We start from the raw sequence: 17,665 nt of genomic DNA, 5'->3' as shown, positions 1-17,665 counted from the left end.
GACATGTGGATGTGAATGGCTACAGGGATTATAGGTGAGTATGCGTGAGTGTGAATGTGAGTGTGCTTGTATGTTTAAATAAAATGTTACTTTCATGCTGTGTGAGTCTTGTGGTTATTTTAATATTTATTTTTGCAGATGAACTAGAGGTACTAGTGGGCCTTTAATGCCCCGCATGCTGGTACTTGTGGTTCTCCAAGTACCAGCATGCAGGGAGGCTTGCTGGGACCTCTAGTTCTCCAGTAAAAGATAATATTATTAATTCTATTTTTTACACACACATTTACACAATCAACCCGGCACCCATCGGCCAGGGGTGCCAGGGATAGCCCCAGGCTATCAGCTCAGGCCTGGGGTGCCCTAGAGAGGGGGAACCCCTTTATTGGGGGAGTCCCCACTTCCCCAGGGATCCACTCCTGGGGTGACTAGCGGTCAATAATAATGCTTTGGCAAGGGGACCCGGTGAAAGGGTTCCCCGGCTGTGTCATTACATCCCTGTTAGAAAATGTCTAGTGCTGGTTATGGAAAATGCAGGAGACCCCTACTCATTTTGTCCCCTCTATTTCCACAACCAGGACCGGCTCAATAGAGCCTGGTGTTCATAAAATGCAGGCCCAGGGCAGGTTATGCTTGTGAGGTAGGGGTCTGCACAAACTCGGACCTTTAAGTGTGCGAGAAGGTCAGAGTTTGCCTCACACAAAAAACTCGGACCCTATTACATCTCGCCCATGAAGTCCAAATGAATGACTAATTCAGGAGAAGTTTGTCACACCTGAGGGTTGGGGTTGGCTGGAACTGGCATGGGAGGCTGAAGTGGAGACTAAAGAGGCATGAATAAAAGTGGGTAGTTTAAGCAGCTCTTCCTCATGCATTGATGGAAGAGAGGAGGCAGTGTCTCTACAGTAGGTAAGTCCAGACTGGAGTACTAGTGGAGATGGAGACTTGCATGTACCAGACTTGGAAGTGAATTGGATGGACCGGAACCATGCAGATACAAAGTACCTGGGAGCTCAGCACAGAGCTGTAACTTCAGCAAAAGCAACGTTGTACTGGCAATGTGGGACAATCCGGAAATTGAATTTATAGGGGTGGACCCCCAGGGATTGGATTCTGTGATCATATCGTCTGGGAGCAGCGCTCTGAGTGGTGGAGGAACATCAGGTGACAAAGTCTAACATGGTTATGCCAAAACTGTGATTTTGGAGGGAACTCTGGTGTGCAGCCTGTGTACCATCATGCCTAGGAGAGTCGTTATGAGCAAGGGACTACAGAGAGCCATCACCACACTCAGAGACAGAACCCTTAGAGGCCTGAGCAGGAACAGGACAGACAAAGCTTACTACCAGCTGGGAGCGATGTGCAGCGTGAGCGTACCTCTGCATTATCTGAGAGTGATGTGTGGTCCCAGCGCGAGTGGACCTCAGTGCTAGCCAGGATAGGCACCGTAAAGATAAAAAAAGTAGTTTTAAAAGTCTGGAGCGTGACACAGTTGCACTGTTCAAACATCACGTCTTCTAATGCGTTTTCTTACAATGGACATGTGACTTTATGCATTGTGGCTTATTATTTCATGAGAGACTGCAGCATTTAAGTATGTAACAGCACTGCACTAGAAGACTGTTTTTGCGTATTTTAGGGCCCCATCTGTGCACACAATGATTCTGAAATACAGTCCGGCTTGTAATGGTTAAAACTGCTTTATTAGTTCTGTTACATTGCATTGTATCTATTGTATCTACGTATAGTATAATTTACTCCTAACTCCCCACGATGACACCTAACACCTGGTTGCTCATGTCCTGCTGCTTGTGTTATGCAGCTATGTTTATAAACCATGTCCTTGTCCTACATTGCTTTGTATTACTATTAACTGTTTTTCTTGTGTGCTCATTTATGTACTGTGTAAGGCGCTGCGGAACCGTTGTGGCGCCATATAAATAAAGGATAATAATAATAATAATAATTGTATTCTGGACATTACCAAAAAGTATGAGGAACCGTACAGTTACAGTATTTAAGGAGAGCTAGAAAATGGTAAACGTATCTATTTTCTTTTTGACTAATAACCTAATTTGGGATATGTTTGAATTAATATAATTTGTATCTCTTAATACTTTAACATGAATATCCAATTAACGATCACCTTGGTAAACTGGCCACTTTTATGCAGGTGTATTTAATGAATAACTAATTACAAAACTGTCAATTGCTACCTTAAGCTTAAATATAATACCTGTTTAGGCAATGGACAACCCTCTGGGGAAACCATGAGGGCTCAGTATTGGATGCTCCCTGGACCCCCTTGGTTTAATTTATGGCTGTCTTATGCCCAGACAGTTGCCTAGACTACTATAGACAGAAATGCTGTCCCTCCCCCGGCTGAATATCAGAAGATCCTGCTCTACTGCTGGTTCCCGGCTGGGGTTATTACATCTCGCTGATCAGCCTGCCATTTGGAGTCAATTGTCACTGTGAACTGTGAGGTTGATGTAAGTACTGGTTACAAACAGTGACTTCAGGACTGCACCAACTAGTGTTGGTTATATATTAGGGACCTTAGGATAGCACCAATTTGATACTTTATATTAATCAAAGGCACTATTTAGCCAATTACCCTGGGGAGTTTTTACAAATACATCACAATGGAAAATACTGCTATATACTGCATGCCTGATTAATAGCTGCTAGGCATCCCTTCGATCGGGATGCCGGGCGCCGGTCTCCCGGCGCAGGTTAATTAACCTTCGCCGGGATTCTATAGTGGAGATGCCAGCGTTCGGCATAGCGACCGCTGGCATCATAAACGCATACAGTTGCTAGATGTTGCTGTCCGTTGTGGACTTGAACTGACCATTCTGGATTAGAATAGTCCTATATTATTTGTATTAATGACTGTTTTTAACATTTGTGCAATTTATATGTATTAATAAATGTATGCAAAGTTTTTATTTATGCGCCCTCTTTGATAAGTTTATCATTTTCTAGTGTTGCAATTTGTGTGCATTCCAGTGCTCTGTATTGGGAGCCGCATGTATTGGGCTGTAGGTGATCGGTAATTGTTTCTTGGTTTATTTAGTTATTTATTTAATAATTTTGTATTCTCTGTGCGCCTGAATTTTTATATCTGATCAGTATTTAAGGAGAGCTTCATTGGACAGAACAGTACTGAGCATATATAAATTCAATGTCTCTGTATTATTATTATCATTTATTTATATGGCGCCACAAATGTTCCGCAGCGCCTTACAAAGTACATAAACAAATTGTAGACAAGCGACTTACAGAACAATACAATACAGGACCAGGATATGGATAATATACATTGCTACATTAGCGACCATATCACCCAGATAAGCAACAGAGCATAAGCAACCGAGTGTTAGGTGCCCTAGTGGTGAGTAAGAAGTAGATGAAACTAAAGTAGGGAGAAGCACAAGAGGGTAGAGGGCCCTGCTCGTAAGAGCTTACATTCTAAAAGATAATTGCATGCTTAAGTAATGAATTATTATTGTGAAGCGTTAAGTAGGTATTCTTGTGAAATGTTAGGTAGGACTAGACTTATCGATACATAATAATAAGCATCTGTAAAGAGCTAATTACTTTGAATTTGCCATATAGTCAGTAGGTAAATCATGGTTAGTGGAAAGCGTCACCTACAGTAGGTGAATGTGATATGGCCATAACGTAACCTGTATTAAATGTGATCTATAAAATGCTAGTCATCTGTTCCTAGAATTGAAGTGACCCCTTTTCTAATGTACATACTGCAAATATATATCTTTTTTATAAAAACGGGTAAAACTTTAGTGGTGCCCATGCTTTAGCAATAAATGTGCCAGTGTGGCTTCTTAAGACCAGTCTAAAGCATTGCTATTTTATTTGTGTGTCTGAGGTCATATATATAGTAGGTGGGCAGAAGGTTCCCTTAGTCTTCCTCTGGTGTTGCAGATTTCCTGGACATTACTCAATGAAGATTTGCTAGACATTACTCAATGAAGACACTAAGGGCTCTATTTATTATCATTATTTTTTATATTTATTTTTACTAAACTAAAGTGAAAAAGGGTGTTTTCACACCCTTTTCACATTATTTTACTATCACCTACAGTTACTAAAGGGCAATTGGAGCAGAATTCATAAAATTCTACTCCAACCCCTAAGTATCACTTATTTTTAGTAATCAGATCACATTTCCCATAATTGTAATGGGAAATGTGATCTGCCTGGTAGTTACTAAAAATAAATAGTGAAAAAAATACCTAGGGAGGCCCTGTGATAATAATGTCACCTGGAGTTTGCGTTATCCAGGGCCTCCCCTCGGTTACTGGACTCCTGCTCTGCTGTAATGGGCAGAGCAGAGCCCGGAGCCGGTCCCAATGATCAGCTGTGTGGTCTAAACAGACTGCAAGCTGATCTCTGCTAAAAAAAAAAAATGTACTTACCTGAGTCCATGGACCGGTGGTCGGGGCTCCGGTGATGTTCTCCCTCCGCGTTAGCTGGTGTCCCATGCTGCACTGCGGCCTGGTCATCAGGTGACCGTGTCCCAGTGCAGTATGGGATGTCAGCTGACCAGAGGCATGGAAGACATCACCGAAGCACCGATGACTGCAGGTGCTATTGAGGGAGGGGGGTCGTGGGGGGGTCCGCGATCACGGGGGTGGTGCTTAGCGCTGGGGGGTAGCAGCGGCCGGTCGGCGCATGTGCGGGCACTTTGTCACGGTATTTTTTCAGAAAATACCATGACTAGTGTGCGGAGGGGATTCGCAGGGACAGAGCTTTATCGCAAGCTCTGTCCCTGCAAGGGATTTGTAGTAAATCCCTGTGATATTGCCTGAATTTGCAATGCGAATTCAGTCAGTAATATCTCATCTACAATCTGCATTACAAATGCGGATTGTAGTAAATAGAGCTCTAAGTGATTCTGACTAAGGTGGAGGCACTGCATAGAAGATATAATGGTGAGAGCCGCTATCCTTATGCAAACACCCTTCCCATAGGCTGGGAAATGGGTGCTACATAAGCATTGCAGTTAGATTTAGGTTTAAATTTAGATTCATCATTCAAATACAGCACATTCTTACCCTTCATCATAATCACTATGGACTGTTTATTATCACACTTCATCTCTCCCTATGATTTCCAGCCTGGTAGTGATAAGGGCTGATGGGAGATAGACAGAGACAGTTCTTTACCCAATGAGCAGCTGCTGGGATACTGAGTAATGTTGGGATATTGCACCAGACTGAGGGGTCTATTTAGTAAATAAAAAATGCTTTTCGCCAGCATTTTAGATGGAGAAAGTCTAAAATTTTTTATCTCCATAGTTACTATACTGCAAAGTGTGGAGACCTCACTGATATCTCCACCTTTTTGCTTCTCCCTCTGCTGTTCTGTTCCAATAAGGGCTTCGCAGAATCAATATTTATAGTGATGAGAGAAGCTTTCTTTGATCTCAGGATGGCATTATGTGAATATTTAGTAGGCAGAATTTGACAATAGGGGTTGGCAGTAGGTGCTCTCAGGATAACCTTCTATCTATACCACTAGCTGCTTACTGTATGAGGTGTTCCAACCACCTGCATAGACAATCAAGAAAAATGGGCGGAAGAGTAGGCGCTCTATATATAGGGATGTGTGTTATAATTGCTTGTTAATGTATGGTGTATTATATATCTGTATACAAGTTTATGGGGTCTATTTACTAAGCAGTGTTAGGAGACAGAGTGAAAAGTGATAAGGTGCCAGCCAATCAGCTCCCAACTGTCATTTTTGAAACACAGCCTGTGAGATGACAGTTAGGAGCTGATTGGCTGGTACCTTATCTCATTTGACTCTGTCTCCTAACACTGATTAATAGCTAGACCCCTATATCTTTTAGGATGAGAACAACAATGTGGGCAATGTTTTATTAGTGTTTTTAAAATATGTTAATAATGGTGTTCCACATTGAGTGCGTGTGGTCAGAATTGTTATTTAATGAGTCTATTATAGCTGGTGGGCAATCACTGTAGGCAGGATGTTCAAGTGTCCTAAACATACAGGTTTATGTCCCGAAACAAATGGTTTTTATAGTCAGGTGGATAAAACTTTAGGCCGTGTTTTCAGTGCAGCTCGAATATGAATAAAGTCCTGAATAGTGTATTGAATTCCGGTGATTCCTCCTTTTAAGCACTTCTTGTGTACATCCTCCTCTTTATCATCCCACGGGTACCTCAAAATAATGGGTGCAGTATCAGGGTGGTGCGGACACTATTGGTGCAGGTATTAGGTAAGTTAGATATTACTTACCAAACGGCTTCTGCTGGTCCTCTGGTTGCCAATTTGTACTTCAGTGGGTGTTGATTTGCAAGTAAGAGGGTTAGTGATGGTAGTGGAAGTATTAATAGTAAGGGTGAGAGTACACTTAATGTTAAAAAAGCCTCTCCTTTATTTATACTCTACTACAGCAAGTATACTGCTGCTATAATAGCTGCTAGGTCCTAAATAAAAGTCAATGTGGGTATATCTCGGATGGTCCAAACGCTTTACGTCCCCAATAGGGACTTTTTCAAGGGCAAATGGAGTGTTCCGTGGCTTACCCTCCTTTATACTCACTTCTAATTAATTATTCGAGCTGCACTGAAAACACGGCCTAAAGTTTTTGCCCACCTCACTATAAGAACCATTTTTTTCAGGACATAAACCTGTATGCTTAAGATGCTTGAACATCCTGCCTACAGTTATTGCCCACCAGCTATAATAGACTAATTAAATAACAATTCTGACCGCACCCCCCCCAAAGTGGAACACCATCATTAACATATTTTAAGAATAGGACAAAAGCAAGAAGAGATTATTCTCTTTCTGATCTCTCCCAGTGCAGTGCTCCCTCGTCTCCTCCCAGTCATTCTGTCACCTTGGGCAGTTGCAAACTGTTTCTCCTCCCTGCCGGTGCATTGCTCTCAGCTGGATATGCAGACCCTCCAACATGACCCGTTCCACTAGTTACAGAATTCTCCATTCCTGAACTTCCTTTTTAATTGATGATTGCAGCCATCTGTGGTGAAACACCCTTCTCATCAATTAACTAGTTCAACACTGGTGACTGCAATCATACATTGGGTGGGAAGTCCAGGAGCAGAGCATTTTGTACCTGATGGAAGCACTGGCGGATCCAGGGGGGGCAATTGTGGCGATCGCCCCCCATAGAAGTCAGACTCCGCTGCTGCAGGACAACGCTCCGCATCCCCATTCCCCATAGCATCAAGCAGCCAGTCATGTCACGCTGCTGCTGCTGCATGCACCAGGGGGAGATCCAGGCACTAGAGTGTGACTTGTTGTAGTAACAGGTGTCCCCGAGCCCTGGCTGTGTCTGTGTGCAAGATATAAGGAGCGGAGGCCATTTTCCCGAGGACCAGCTCAAGGTTAGGTTCGGGAGCTGTTGGGGAGCAAGGAACTGGTGAGACTGGAAGAGCGGACTGATGGGGGAGAGTGACAGGGCGGAGAAAAGCAGAGTGCAGACTGTAGATATAGAACATCACAGGACAGCACCCAGTTCAGGCATGAAGTAGTACCATAACAAGGTAATAACAGCACATATGTTCCTTATATTTCAGTGTTTGTATATATGTGGTTATCTGTGTGTGCATATGTGGCTGTGGGTGCATATGTGGCTATCTGTGTGTGCATATATATGTGTGTGTGTGTGTGTGCATATGTGGCTGTGTGTGTATATGTTGCTATCTGTGTGTGCATATGTGACTGTGTATATGTGGCTATCTGTGTGTGCAAATGTGGTTATCTGTTTGTGCATATGTGGCTGTGTGCATATGTGGCTGTGTGTATACACGTGGCTGTGTGTATATATGTGGCTGTGTGCATATATGTGTGTGTGTGTGCATATGTGGCTGTGTGTATATGAGGTTATGTGTATGCATGTGTGTATATGTGGTAATCTGTGTGTGCATATGTGGCTATATATGTGTGTTTGTGTGTATATATGAGGTTATCTGTGTGGGTGTCTGTGTGTGCATATATGTGTGTGTGTATATGTGTATGTGGTTATCTCTGTATGTGTATATATATATGAGGTTATCTGTGTGGGTGTATGTGTGTATATGTGGTTATCTGTGTGTGCATATGTAGCTATATATGTATGTGGTTATCTGTGTGTGCATATGTGGGTGTATGTGTATATATGTGGTTATCTGTGTGCATACGTGGCTGTATATGTGTGCATATGTGGTTGTGTGTATATATTTGGCTATCTGTGTGTGCATATGTGGGTGTATGTGTATATATGTGGTTATCTGTGTGCATACGTGGCTATATGTGTGTGCATACAGTATGTGGTTGTGTGTATATATTTGGCTATCTGTGTGAGCGTGTGTGTGTGTGTATGCTTTGACAAAGTCTTATAATATGTCCTGTTTGTAAAATATAAAGGTTTGTTGGAAATGGTTAATATAGCTTTCTCATGGCTTCAAACTAGGGCACAGATATATCTGGCACTATCACACCCACCTAATTGGCTGGCAAGGTGTTGTTTAAATTAATTGGAGGGGGAGGAGTCAGGACTGTAAAGGGGAGGATTCTGTGCTAAACAGTAATTCGACCCCCCTAAAAGAAAAGTCTAGATCCGCTACTGGATGGAAGGGGTCATGTTGAAGGGTAGGGATATGTTATGAACGCAGAAGACCCCCCTTCACCCCCAGCACATCCCATTGGACAGCCCCCCCTTCCCCCAGCACATGGCAGTGAGTGTCCTCCCAGCACACGGCAGCGAGTACCCCCCTTTTCCCCCACCCAAGGCAGCGGGAAGCCCATCCTTCACAAAGCTGCAACCCAGCACATTGCCGGCTATAGCTCCAGGATCCCTTCCAGGCAGCAGTCTCTCTCCTCAGCCCAGCACACAGCAGGAGGGAGCCTGGAGCAGTAGCCAGCTGGAAACATAGGAAGAAGCAGCACTGGCAGCGCATCTGCACTGGAAATTAACCTATCTTTGAACAAGCAAGGTTGATCTCCAGGACCTTTATTGCAAGGTCTGTCCCATCATCAAATAAAGCAAAATAGTTTGGAGATTTGCCGCTAAAACATGCAGTATATTTCAAACTATATTCACACATTTTACTAAATAGAGCCCTGAGCCTTAATAGTGCTGTTTGAGTGATTACTGGAGGGACAGCAGGGGGCGGGGTTACAAAGTGTTGGTGTTGTATCCCTCTGTAATAAGTACTATACTCTGTTGTTAGAGATTATTCTAGACTAGAAGATGTGATGTAGTGAAGTAATGTCTGGTATTCATGTTATTCCTGCCATGTCTGTATGCTGCTGCTGCTGATAAACAAAACCAATGCTGGAGCTGCCCCTGTACCCGGCAGCCGCACACAGAGGAGAGGAGACTCCGGTCATTATACATCACACGTCTGCCTGGCACAGTGATTACATGTTACTCACCATAGACAGTCAGGGTCACATTGGCTTGTTCTTGTGGTTTCTCTGTCTGTATCTGCACTGTGTAATTACCGCTATCTGTTATATGGAGATCTGAGATCAGTAATGAGCCATTAGGGAAAGGACTGGCCCGAGGGAAGTACTGAGGCCCAGTAACTAGTGGGGAAATATCACCAGAAATATATATGAGGATTTGGTTTCCAGCACTGGCGCTTAGTCCTTTATACCAAGTAACAGACCAAATGCTCCCAGTGACCCCAGTAACACTCAGGGTGACAGATTCCTGGATCACTGGATACTGAGGGATCAGCTGAATATTGATCATCCCACTGGTCAGATCCATCCACAGACTGAGGAGAGCTGGAAGAGAAAAATACAGATATCAAACTCCGGCCAATCTCATGTTTGTTAGTTGTTATTATATGACAGTTACAGCTGTAGCTCCAGGAGTGGTTCTAGTAGTGGCAGAAAACCTAACTTGGGTAAGAAAAGCCACAGAATGGAGAATGATGGAAATATACATATGGGTTATACTGTAACAAGGAGCAGGTATATAGACATACATTTCTCGGCATACATAATGCTTTGCATCCAGTGCTGTCAGCAAGGTCGGTGCAAGGCTGCTTGGCACCTTTGGCAAATCCTTTCCCTAGCACCCTTCCATCCTCTAGCTGTCATTTCCAAGCCCCTCATACACATACCTGACTTTTGTATAATATAAATAACTCTAATCCCCTCCTGGTTGGCTAGGCTGCAGCCCAGATGCATAAATTACAGATCCCACCACTCCCTCTGTGGCTGCTCATGCACAAGAACGCTGCTTCAGCAGAACCCATCAATTTAACTTTTGCTGCTGTGATCAGTGGCAAAAGTCCATGTGTTAGCATTTGCTGGGACCACTATTGGAACAGCTGATCTGACCTGTATACATTTATAATTTAGCCTGAAAATAGATTATGATATTTTTCAGGGTCAAACTGCCACCAATGATAAACAGGCCCCTTAGTGTCACATAGAACACTCAGTTAATGCAGAGTTGAATAAAGGGTTCAGTTCAGCAGCTACACAGCGAGTTTCCTAACTGCAGAAACACCTCCCCATTTGTGAAATCACAGAACCCTGCAGCCAATAAGAGGAGGAGACAGGTTTGACCCGGTTCGAACAGAGGGCCTGATCCATTACTGATCGCAACTGCGGTTACGCATGCAGTCGGACAATTGTTGCTTAGCAGTGTACGTGCGTGAGACCGTGAGTTAGCATAGTGATCGCCGTGCGATCACGCATGCAGATAGAAAGCCATCGCAGAGTGAGTGACATGACATCAGCGTTAGGGAGTGGTGAAGGGGGAGTGGTCGGAAAAACGCAGGTGTGTCTGTCCGTTTGAACGCCGTTACTGGGGCATGCATAAATTAGCCACTGCAATGCCATACGCAGATTGAGGATTCACTGTGTATGACAAGATTAGCAATTTTAGAGTAAGGTCTGGTCTGTTGCATTGTGTGTGAGGGTCCGATGTTACTCGATGTTCCCGTGGTGTACACAGGACTGCAAAGTATTACGGATGTGAGATAGTGGTAGTGTGTGTCACCATGCTTGCAGAGTGATGACAGTGCAATTGCAGACATTAGCATATTTTCGCAGCAGACCTGCTAGACTTCCTGCTCAGGGAACTTCCACTATTATGAACATGACACTGCATATGTGTCTTTGAGGGGGGGGATAGCATCATATGAGGGACCATATAAGGTGGGCTTGTAACCATGATGTAGCGGCACAATAATAGATGGGGTATATGCTATGGGGAGGAATCCAGAAATGGGGGTATGATTTAAATAGCAATACAGGGGGCCATGATATGAGAGTGAGAATTAATATGTAGGGGGCATGATATAGAGGGGCATAATACAGATGTAGACGCCGTCATCGTTGCTGTGATGCACACGCACAGTGTCACGCATCACGGCATAGCGCAGCTCTTGCCGGGCTGTGACTAGGCATGGTTGGCATTCTCCCCATTGAAGTCTATGGCATGCGCGTAAATACACGTGCATTCCATAGACGCAGGCGCAATAGACGCACAATCCATGCCGCAATTCACTCGCATCGTCGCAACGATGACACTGGCTACATTTGTACGTGGAAAGGGAGAGTCACAGGCACAATATATTACAAGGAAAGGGTAAAGGGTTGTGGGCACAATGTCTGATAAGAGGAAGATTCCTTTATTGTATTGCAGTTGCTAGAATGATCTCTGCATTGTATAGCAGTCACTAGAATGCTCTCTGTATTGCATGGCAGCCATTAGAATTACTATTATATTTTATTTCTTAGGCACAACAAGGTGCACATGATACGCTATGTATTGTATGGTGGTCATTAGTATTATTATTATCTTTTATTTATTAAGCATCACATGGTATACAGGATGCACTCTTTATTTTAAGGTGATCACTGTATTGCAGTCTTTAGAAAGTTAACTGTATTGTATGGTGGTCACTAGGATGTTATATGTATTTTACTGCTGATTATAAAAAGGTCTGTGCTTTGTAAAGTCATTACTAAAATAACAGTTTACTGGACCCACCTACAGTAATTTGGTTCAACCTAAGGCTACTTTCAGAATTTTTTTCCAATCAGTTCCCTAAAAGTGATCCTACGTATATACAGTAGGGCCTGATTCACTATGGACTGTTTATATGCACGCAGTTGCTAATATCAGCAGTGATATGTAAATATTTGCATATGTGATATGTAAATGTTTGCATTCGATCACAGCCTAACATAAGGACGCCCACTTCCCCTTACTCACATCCGTATACTTGGGAAATATATCGAAACAATTGGTAACATTGAGTAACATCGGACCCATACGCACAGTTAAGGCAGCTCAGACCTCACTCAGGTATTGCTTACTTTAGCGCACACTATGAGGCCTCAGGCTATGTATGGAATCGCAGTGGATAATTTCTGCACGCCCCTGCAATGCCATTGAAACGCACTAGCACGCCTGCGTTCACCCGATCACCCCCCGTCACCACCCACAAACAGCACTTCCTGTCAATCACTCTGCAATGGGTCTGTGTATTCTCTGCAATCGCTTTCCCGATTTCAGTGGCTAGTTTGCACACAATGCGATGCATTCTCAGTACGTGACAATCATGCGTATAAGCAACTGCGTTCCTTGCTGAATCAGGCCCATAGATAACAAAATCACATGTAGAAGTAAATGCATATAATACTAAGGATACAAGTGTTTGAAAACACAAATATTATACACACACAAACATTTCCTGCCTGATGTAAGAGAACACACAGGACATGCAGATAGAAAAATCACAAACGATTGGGTACAGTAAAAGTATTCCTGCCTAGTAACTTTTGAAGAAAGCACATTGGTGTGATTTGTTTTATAACAACAGTTATATGTGGTGCGAGATTACTGGAATGAGATAAAGGGGTACAGGAGGTGTATATTTTGGGTGACTGTGTGTATGGATGCTCAGTCCTGTCACTATACACAGAGGAGGCGCTGCTTCAGTCTCCTCTTATACTTCTATGGGATGCACTTTCTGTTTGCACCTCTAAAGATAAATACATTACTAGGTGCACTGAAAGCAATGTAATAACAATCTTCACACCACACATACATGTAACATGCAATAAAAACCAGCATGACTGAGAGACTGTGCTAGAGGACATAGATCACACGGGGTTATCACTGCTCAGGTATTGCTGATAGTTGTAACTTACAGTTTCTAAGTGGTTTTTTTTCAGACTAGTTTATCCATAATAACCACAGACTGACAAAGCATCACATGAGAAATGTATAGGCAGGGCTGGTGCCATCATTAGGCAGCTGCCTAGAGGCGCCAGCCACTGAAGGGCGCTGCATGCCTCTGATAAACTTGCTTAACTAAAATACAACATAATATTGTGCTATGGCTGTGTCTGTGATGGCCTAGTGGCAGCCGTGGCACAGGTCTAGGCAGCTGCAGCCACCGCTGTCAGTCATTGTGACAGTGTGCAACCGCAGTGCTGCACACTGGGCTCCTCCCGTAGCGTCTGTCCAGGCTGCCTGTCTGCACTGACGTGCACTTGCTTTCACATCACCCCTATGGTGCCCAGCCCCTGCCCTCCTCCATCATTCCCTTAGCTCCTACTCTTAATCTCAGAGATGAGGACTAGGGATTCCGCCCGGGCTGAGAGACTGAGCCAATCTTCATAGATAGTAAGTGTACAGTTGACACAATTCACCCCAGCCCATCCAGTGGCCACCTGCATCCCTGTGTCGGAGGGGGGAGGGGAGGGGTGGTGCTAGGCTGAAACTTTGCCTAGGATGCAGAGAGACCATGCACTGGCCATGTGTATAGGGACCTTGTTGTGCTGTATGGTGCATGGTAATATGTTCTAGAACATAAATGTAATAGTGTAGTACAGATGTATCATTATACCTGTGGCACTGTGTGTGGATGGGAACCTTGTTGTGCTGTATGGTGCATGGTAATATGTCCTAGAACATAAATGTAATAGTGTAGTACAGATGTATCATTATACCTGTGGCACAGTGTGTATAGGGACCTTACCTGTTATTACAGAGCTCCTCATTATAGATGTCCTCAGCTTTTCTCCCTATAGTCTCCGTAGAATGAGGAATTTGTATCTAATTATTTAGTTATAAATCAGACATTTCTTGTGTCACACCTCTAACCATAGTACTTCCTCATATTGTAACCTAGTTACATTGGCAGAATACCACATATTGCGGGATACAATGTGCTGTGACTCATGTTATTTCCTTTAAACTGGTTTCTTTTATAATTTTCTAGTTTTAAGGTACCCACACACATACCGACTTGCTCCCAATCAGCCGATGTACACGATTTCCCCTGAACTCTCCCCAGGCAGTCGTGGTCACCATTTGGAGTTAAAAATGTCCAATCTGACGTAAGATCTATCGTGCAGCCAGTGCATTGTATCCCAGATTGGCTAATCTGGCCTACAGCACGGCAGATCTGAAGATGCGAGGTACGACGAGCGGGGACGAGCATCGGCATCGTGATAAAGAGTAGAAACTCACGATTTGGCCATTTTTTACACGATCTGTCGTCATGATTAGTCGAAATCGGCCAAATTGGATGAAAAGTCGGTATGTGTGTGGGCACCTTTAGTTATATAAAGTACATGTGTTTATTATGTTTGTTTAAAATTAGACATCATTCAGGAATAAAACAATCCATAATAAGGTTAAACAATATTGTAAAGCAAAATGTTATGAGTGATAAATAACAAACAATGCAAACACTGGAATGCAATATACGTATGTGCACCAAAACAGCAGTTACAAATTGGTGGCAGCTTAATTCTCCATCCATTACTAAAAGCACCTGGATTCCTAAGTCATAGATCAGTAGTGACCCTATACACCCCCATGGCCATCCAATCCTGTATCCTTCATTATATATACCACACACTAAATGCAGACAAACAAGACAATAGGGGCCTATTTATAAATATTTATGGTCCAGCCCTGAACATTAACATTCCTGATATCCGCATATTGTGGTGATTTGGAATGTTTTATGAATGGGCTAATCTGGGACATGGATTCTGATAAGAGCACAGTATGCAGTCAGTTTGTCGACTGCCAGAATGCTGACACACCATTTTAGGTTTAGGATTAGAGTTGCACATTAATTAAGGTTAGGGATAGGCTGCTATTATATACATAGGGTTTGCAACAAAAAAAAATAAAATAATGATAATAATCACATGGGCACCCAAGTGGCAGAAAAATAACAGTGACACTGATGTCATAGGACATTTTTTTCTTTTTAAGTGACCTAACATTTTTGTCCCAGCTCGAGGCAGATGTGTTATAAAAGTATCTAAAAAAAGAATTCATGCTAGCATAGTCCCTAAAACTTCTGGGGACCTCAGCAACCCCCAGCCTTTCACTTTATATTTCCTACAACAGTGTGTATTCATCCCAGTCATACTGAGGTTTTACCTTGCTCTTGAGCGTCCTTTGTTTTTGTAACATTATAAGTACTGTATACAGCTAGAATTTTAAAGAATAGTTTCCAAAGGGATGACTTTTTTTATTTTCTCTGGGCACTGTAATCTATAGTTGTGCCTGTGGCAATGGCAAAGCACTATATCAGAGTAGCTCCGCCAAACAAGGGAGGGGGGTGATGAGTTCCACCACCATTCTAGAACCACTTTAAGCCCTGCTTACATGTACAGTATATTTATCTAATTAAATCTATAGAGAGAGAGAGAGAGAGAGAGAGAGAGGTGCAGCACTCCCGTCCATAACAAATGACAAACACTGACAATCATTAATATCAGCGTTTCAGTGTAATCAGATCATCTTCAGGATACAAAGAGGAATAAAAACACCATAAATAAGCACACCACCCAAGTGAGCCGCATTGCCGAGAATGGGATGCAGTTCCCAGTCGGCGTTGCTGGCAGAAGACATCATTGCACTCCCGGCCCCTGACATCTGTGATAAATCATCACCATGGATACCAAAGTAACTACAAGTAATAATACAAACAATACTACAATTAATAATACAACAAAAGTACTACAGGCATATTAAGCATGCCATCCTAATACAAAATAGATTATTACAAAATTCCTAGTCAACTACATAAGGCTCCTAATCATAAAGAGGCCTCCGGAGGATATAGAAATTGTCTGTGGATTAACTAAAGCAAGATAGTGGAAGACACTCATTTAGCCATCGGGGGTAAATCACATCCATCCGATGGATCCATTGGGACTCACATCTTAATAATAACATGTTGCGATCACCAGCTCTAACAGGAGGGGGAATGTAATCAATCATCCTGTATTTTAAACTAGCCAAACAATGGCCCTGAGTAGCAAACTGTTGTGCAACCGGCTGCTTGCTGGTACCACTGGAAATCGCAGCATGGATTGCCAACCGGTATACAGCCATACGTTTCTTGAACATGCACTGGGTCTTACCATTACATGAAAGTCTGCAAGGACATATAATTTGGTAGACCACAATAGAACTGTTGCATGTTAAGTGATGTCTTATATGAAATTCTTTCCGTAAGTGCGGATGGTAAAAAATGATATCAACAATTTGGTGACTACATATTACACATGAACACCTAAAGCAACCCCATTTCTTATTAGAAAGAAAATGTTTGGGAGTACTACTACCCAAACCTGTAACATCAGTTTTAACAAGGATGTCTTTTACATTTCTACCTCTAGAATAGCAGGGCATAATAGCCATATCAGATAAACAAATATATTCATCCATCTTAATAACTAGCCATAGATTCTTAGTTATTCTATTAATGTCAGGGTATAGAGGGTTAAATCTAGTAAATCAGAATCTATTTTTCTTTTTGTCACTCACTTTTTTAGTTAGTAAGGAGCTACGATCTAAGGATAATACCTTTTCTTTAGATTTCAACAAAGAACTCAAAATTACCCTCTGGCTACAAATGTATCAATTACATCATCAATTTGTTGGCATGTTACTAGAGCATAATCCTTATGCGCCTAACTCTAACCATTTCGGAGTATGGCAACCCACGTTTAAGACTATGTGGATGACAGCTGTTCATATGTAACAGGGCATACATGGCCTGATTCAGAGCCGCTCGTTAGCGGCTGCTCGTTCGCACGAGCAATGTTTGCACAACTGCGCATGCGTACGGATTGTAATACGCATGCGCGAACCAGTCTGTGTGGCGGAAAATTGTTTGTTCGCTAGATAGCGAGTGCCTGCTATTTTGAGTGACAGAATGAGGCATATGTGGGTGGTAACAGGGGAAGGAGCTTGAAAACGGGGAGTGGAGATCCGAACCCAGGCGTGCTTAAAGGTCAAAGCGGGCGTTTTATGGGTGTGTATAATTAAAACAGCACCGTCATCAACCACGTCAGTTGGGTGACTTTTAGCCAAAACTGCTCGCAAGATTGCGGTAGGAAAAACCAACCACAAGACTAGCGAGCAGTTCATACGCTGTTTGATGTACTCGATTAATCTAATAAATAGCGGGCATGACGTATGATGCGAGCGGCCGGGGGCGTTTTTTTCAAATAAACGAGCGCATGTTTTGTTCGCTCGTTCAGACATGGAGGCGTCAACAGACCGCATGGAGCGAACGGTTCATTTGAATAGCCACCCCCTTTTTCTGAACAAGCGCGCGCTAAATGCGCCCACAGTCAGTTTCATTTGGAGAAT

General features: G+C 43.0%; 1 protein-coding gene across 1 annotated transcript in view; it reads right to left on the bottom strand.

Annotated features, from left to right (window-relative positions):
• LOC148535438 (cell adhesion molecule CEACAM16-like) overlaps positions 1 to 16,735 on the bottom strand; it is a 140,281-nt gene extending 123,546 nt beyond the window's left edge. Inside the window, exons 1-2 of the mRNA XM_088462607.1 lie at positions 16,639 to 16,735; positions 9,436 to 9,792 (exon numbers count right to left, since the gene is read on the bottom strand). Coding sequence (XP_088318733.1) covers positions 9,436 to 9,792; positions 16,639 to 16,735 — 454 coding nt within the window. The remainder of the gene's footprint in view (positions 1 to 9,435; positions 9,793 to 16,638) is intronic.
• Between the last annotated feature and the right edge of the window lie 930 nt (positions 16,736 to 17,665).

Source organism: Taudactylus pleione, unplaced genomic scaffold, assembly GCF_031769625.1.
Source record: "Taudactylus pleione unplaced genomic scaffold, aTauple2 ptg000051l, whole genome shotgun sequence".
NCBI classification, from domain to species: domain Eukaryota; kingdom Metazoa; phylum Chordata; class Amphibia; order Anura; family Myobatrachidae; genus Taudactylus; species Taudactylus pleione.
Note: the sequence above shows the minus strand (reverse complement) of the source record. Positions and strands in the feature narration are given on the sequence as shown.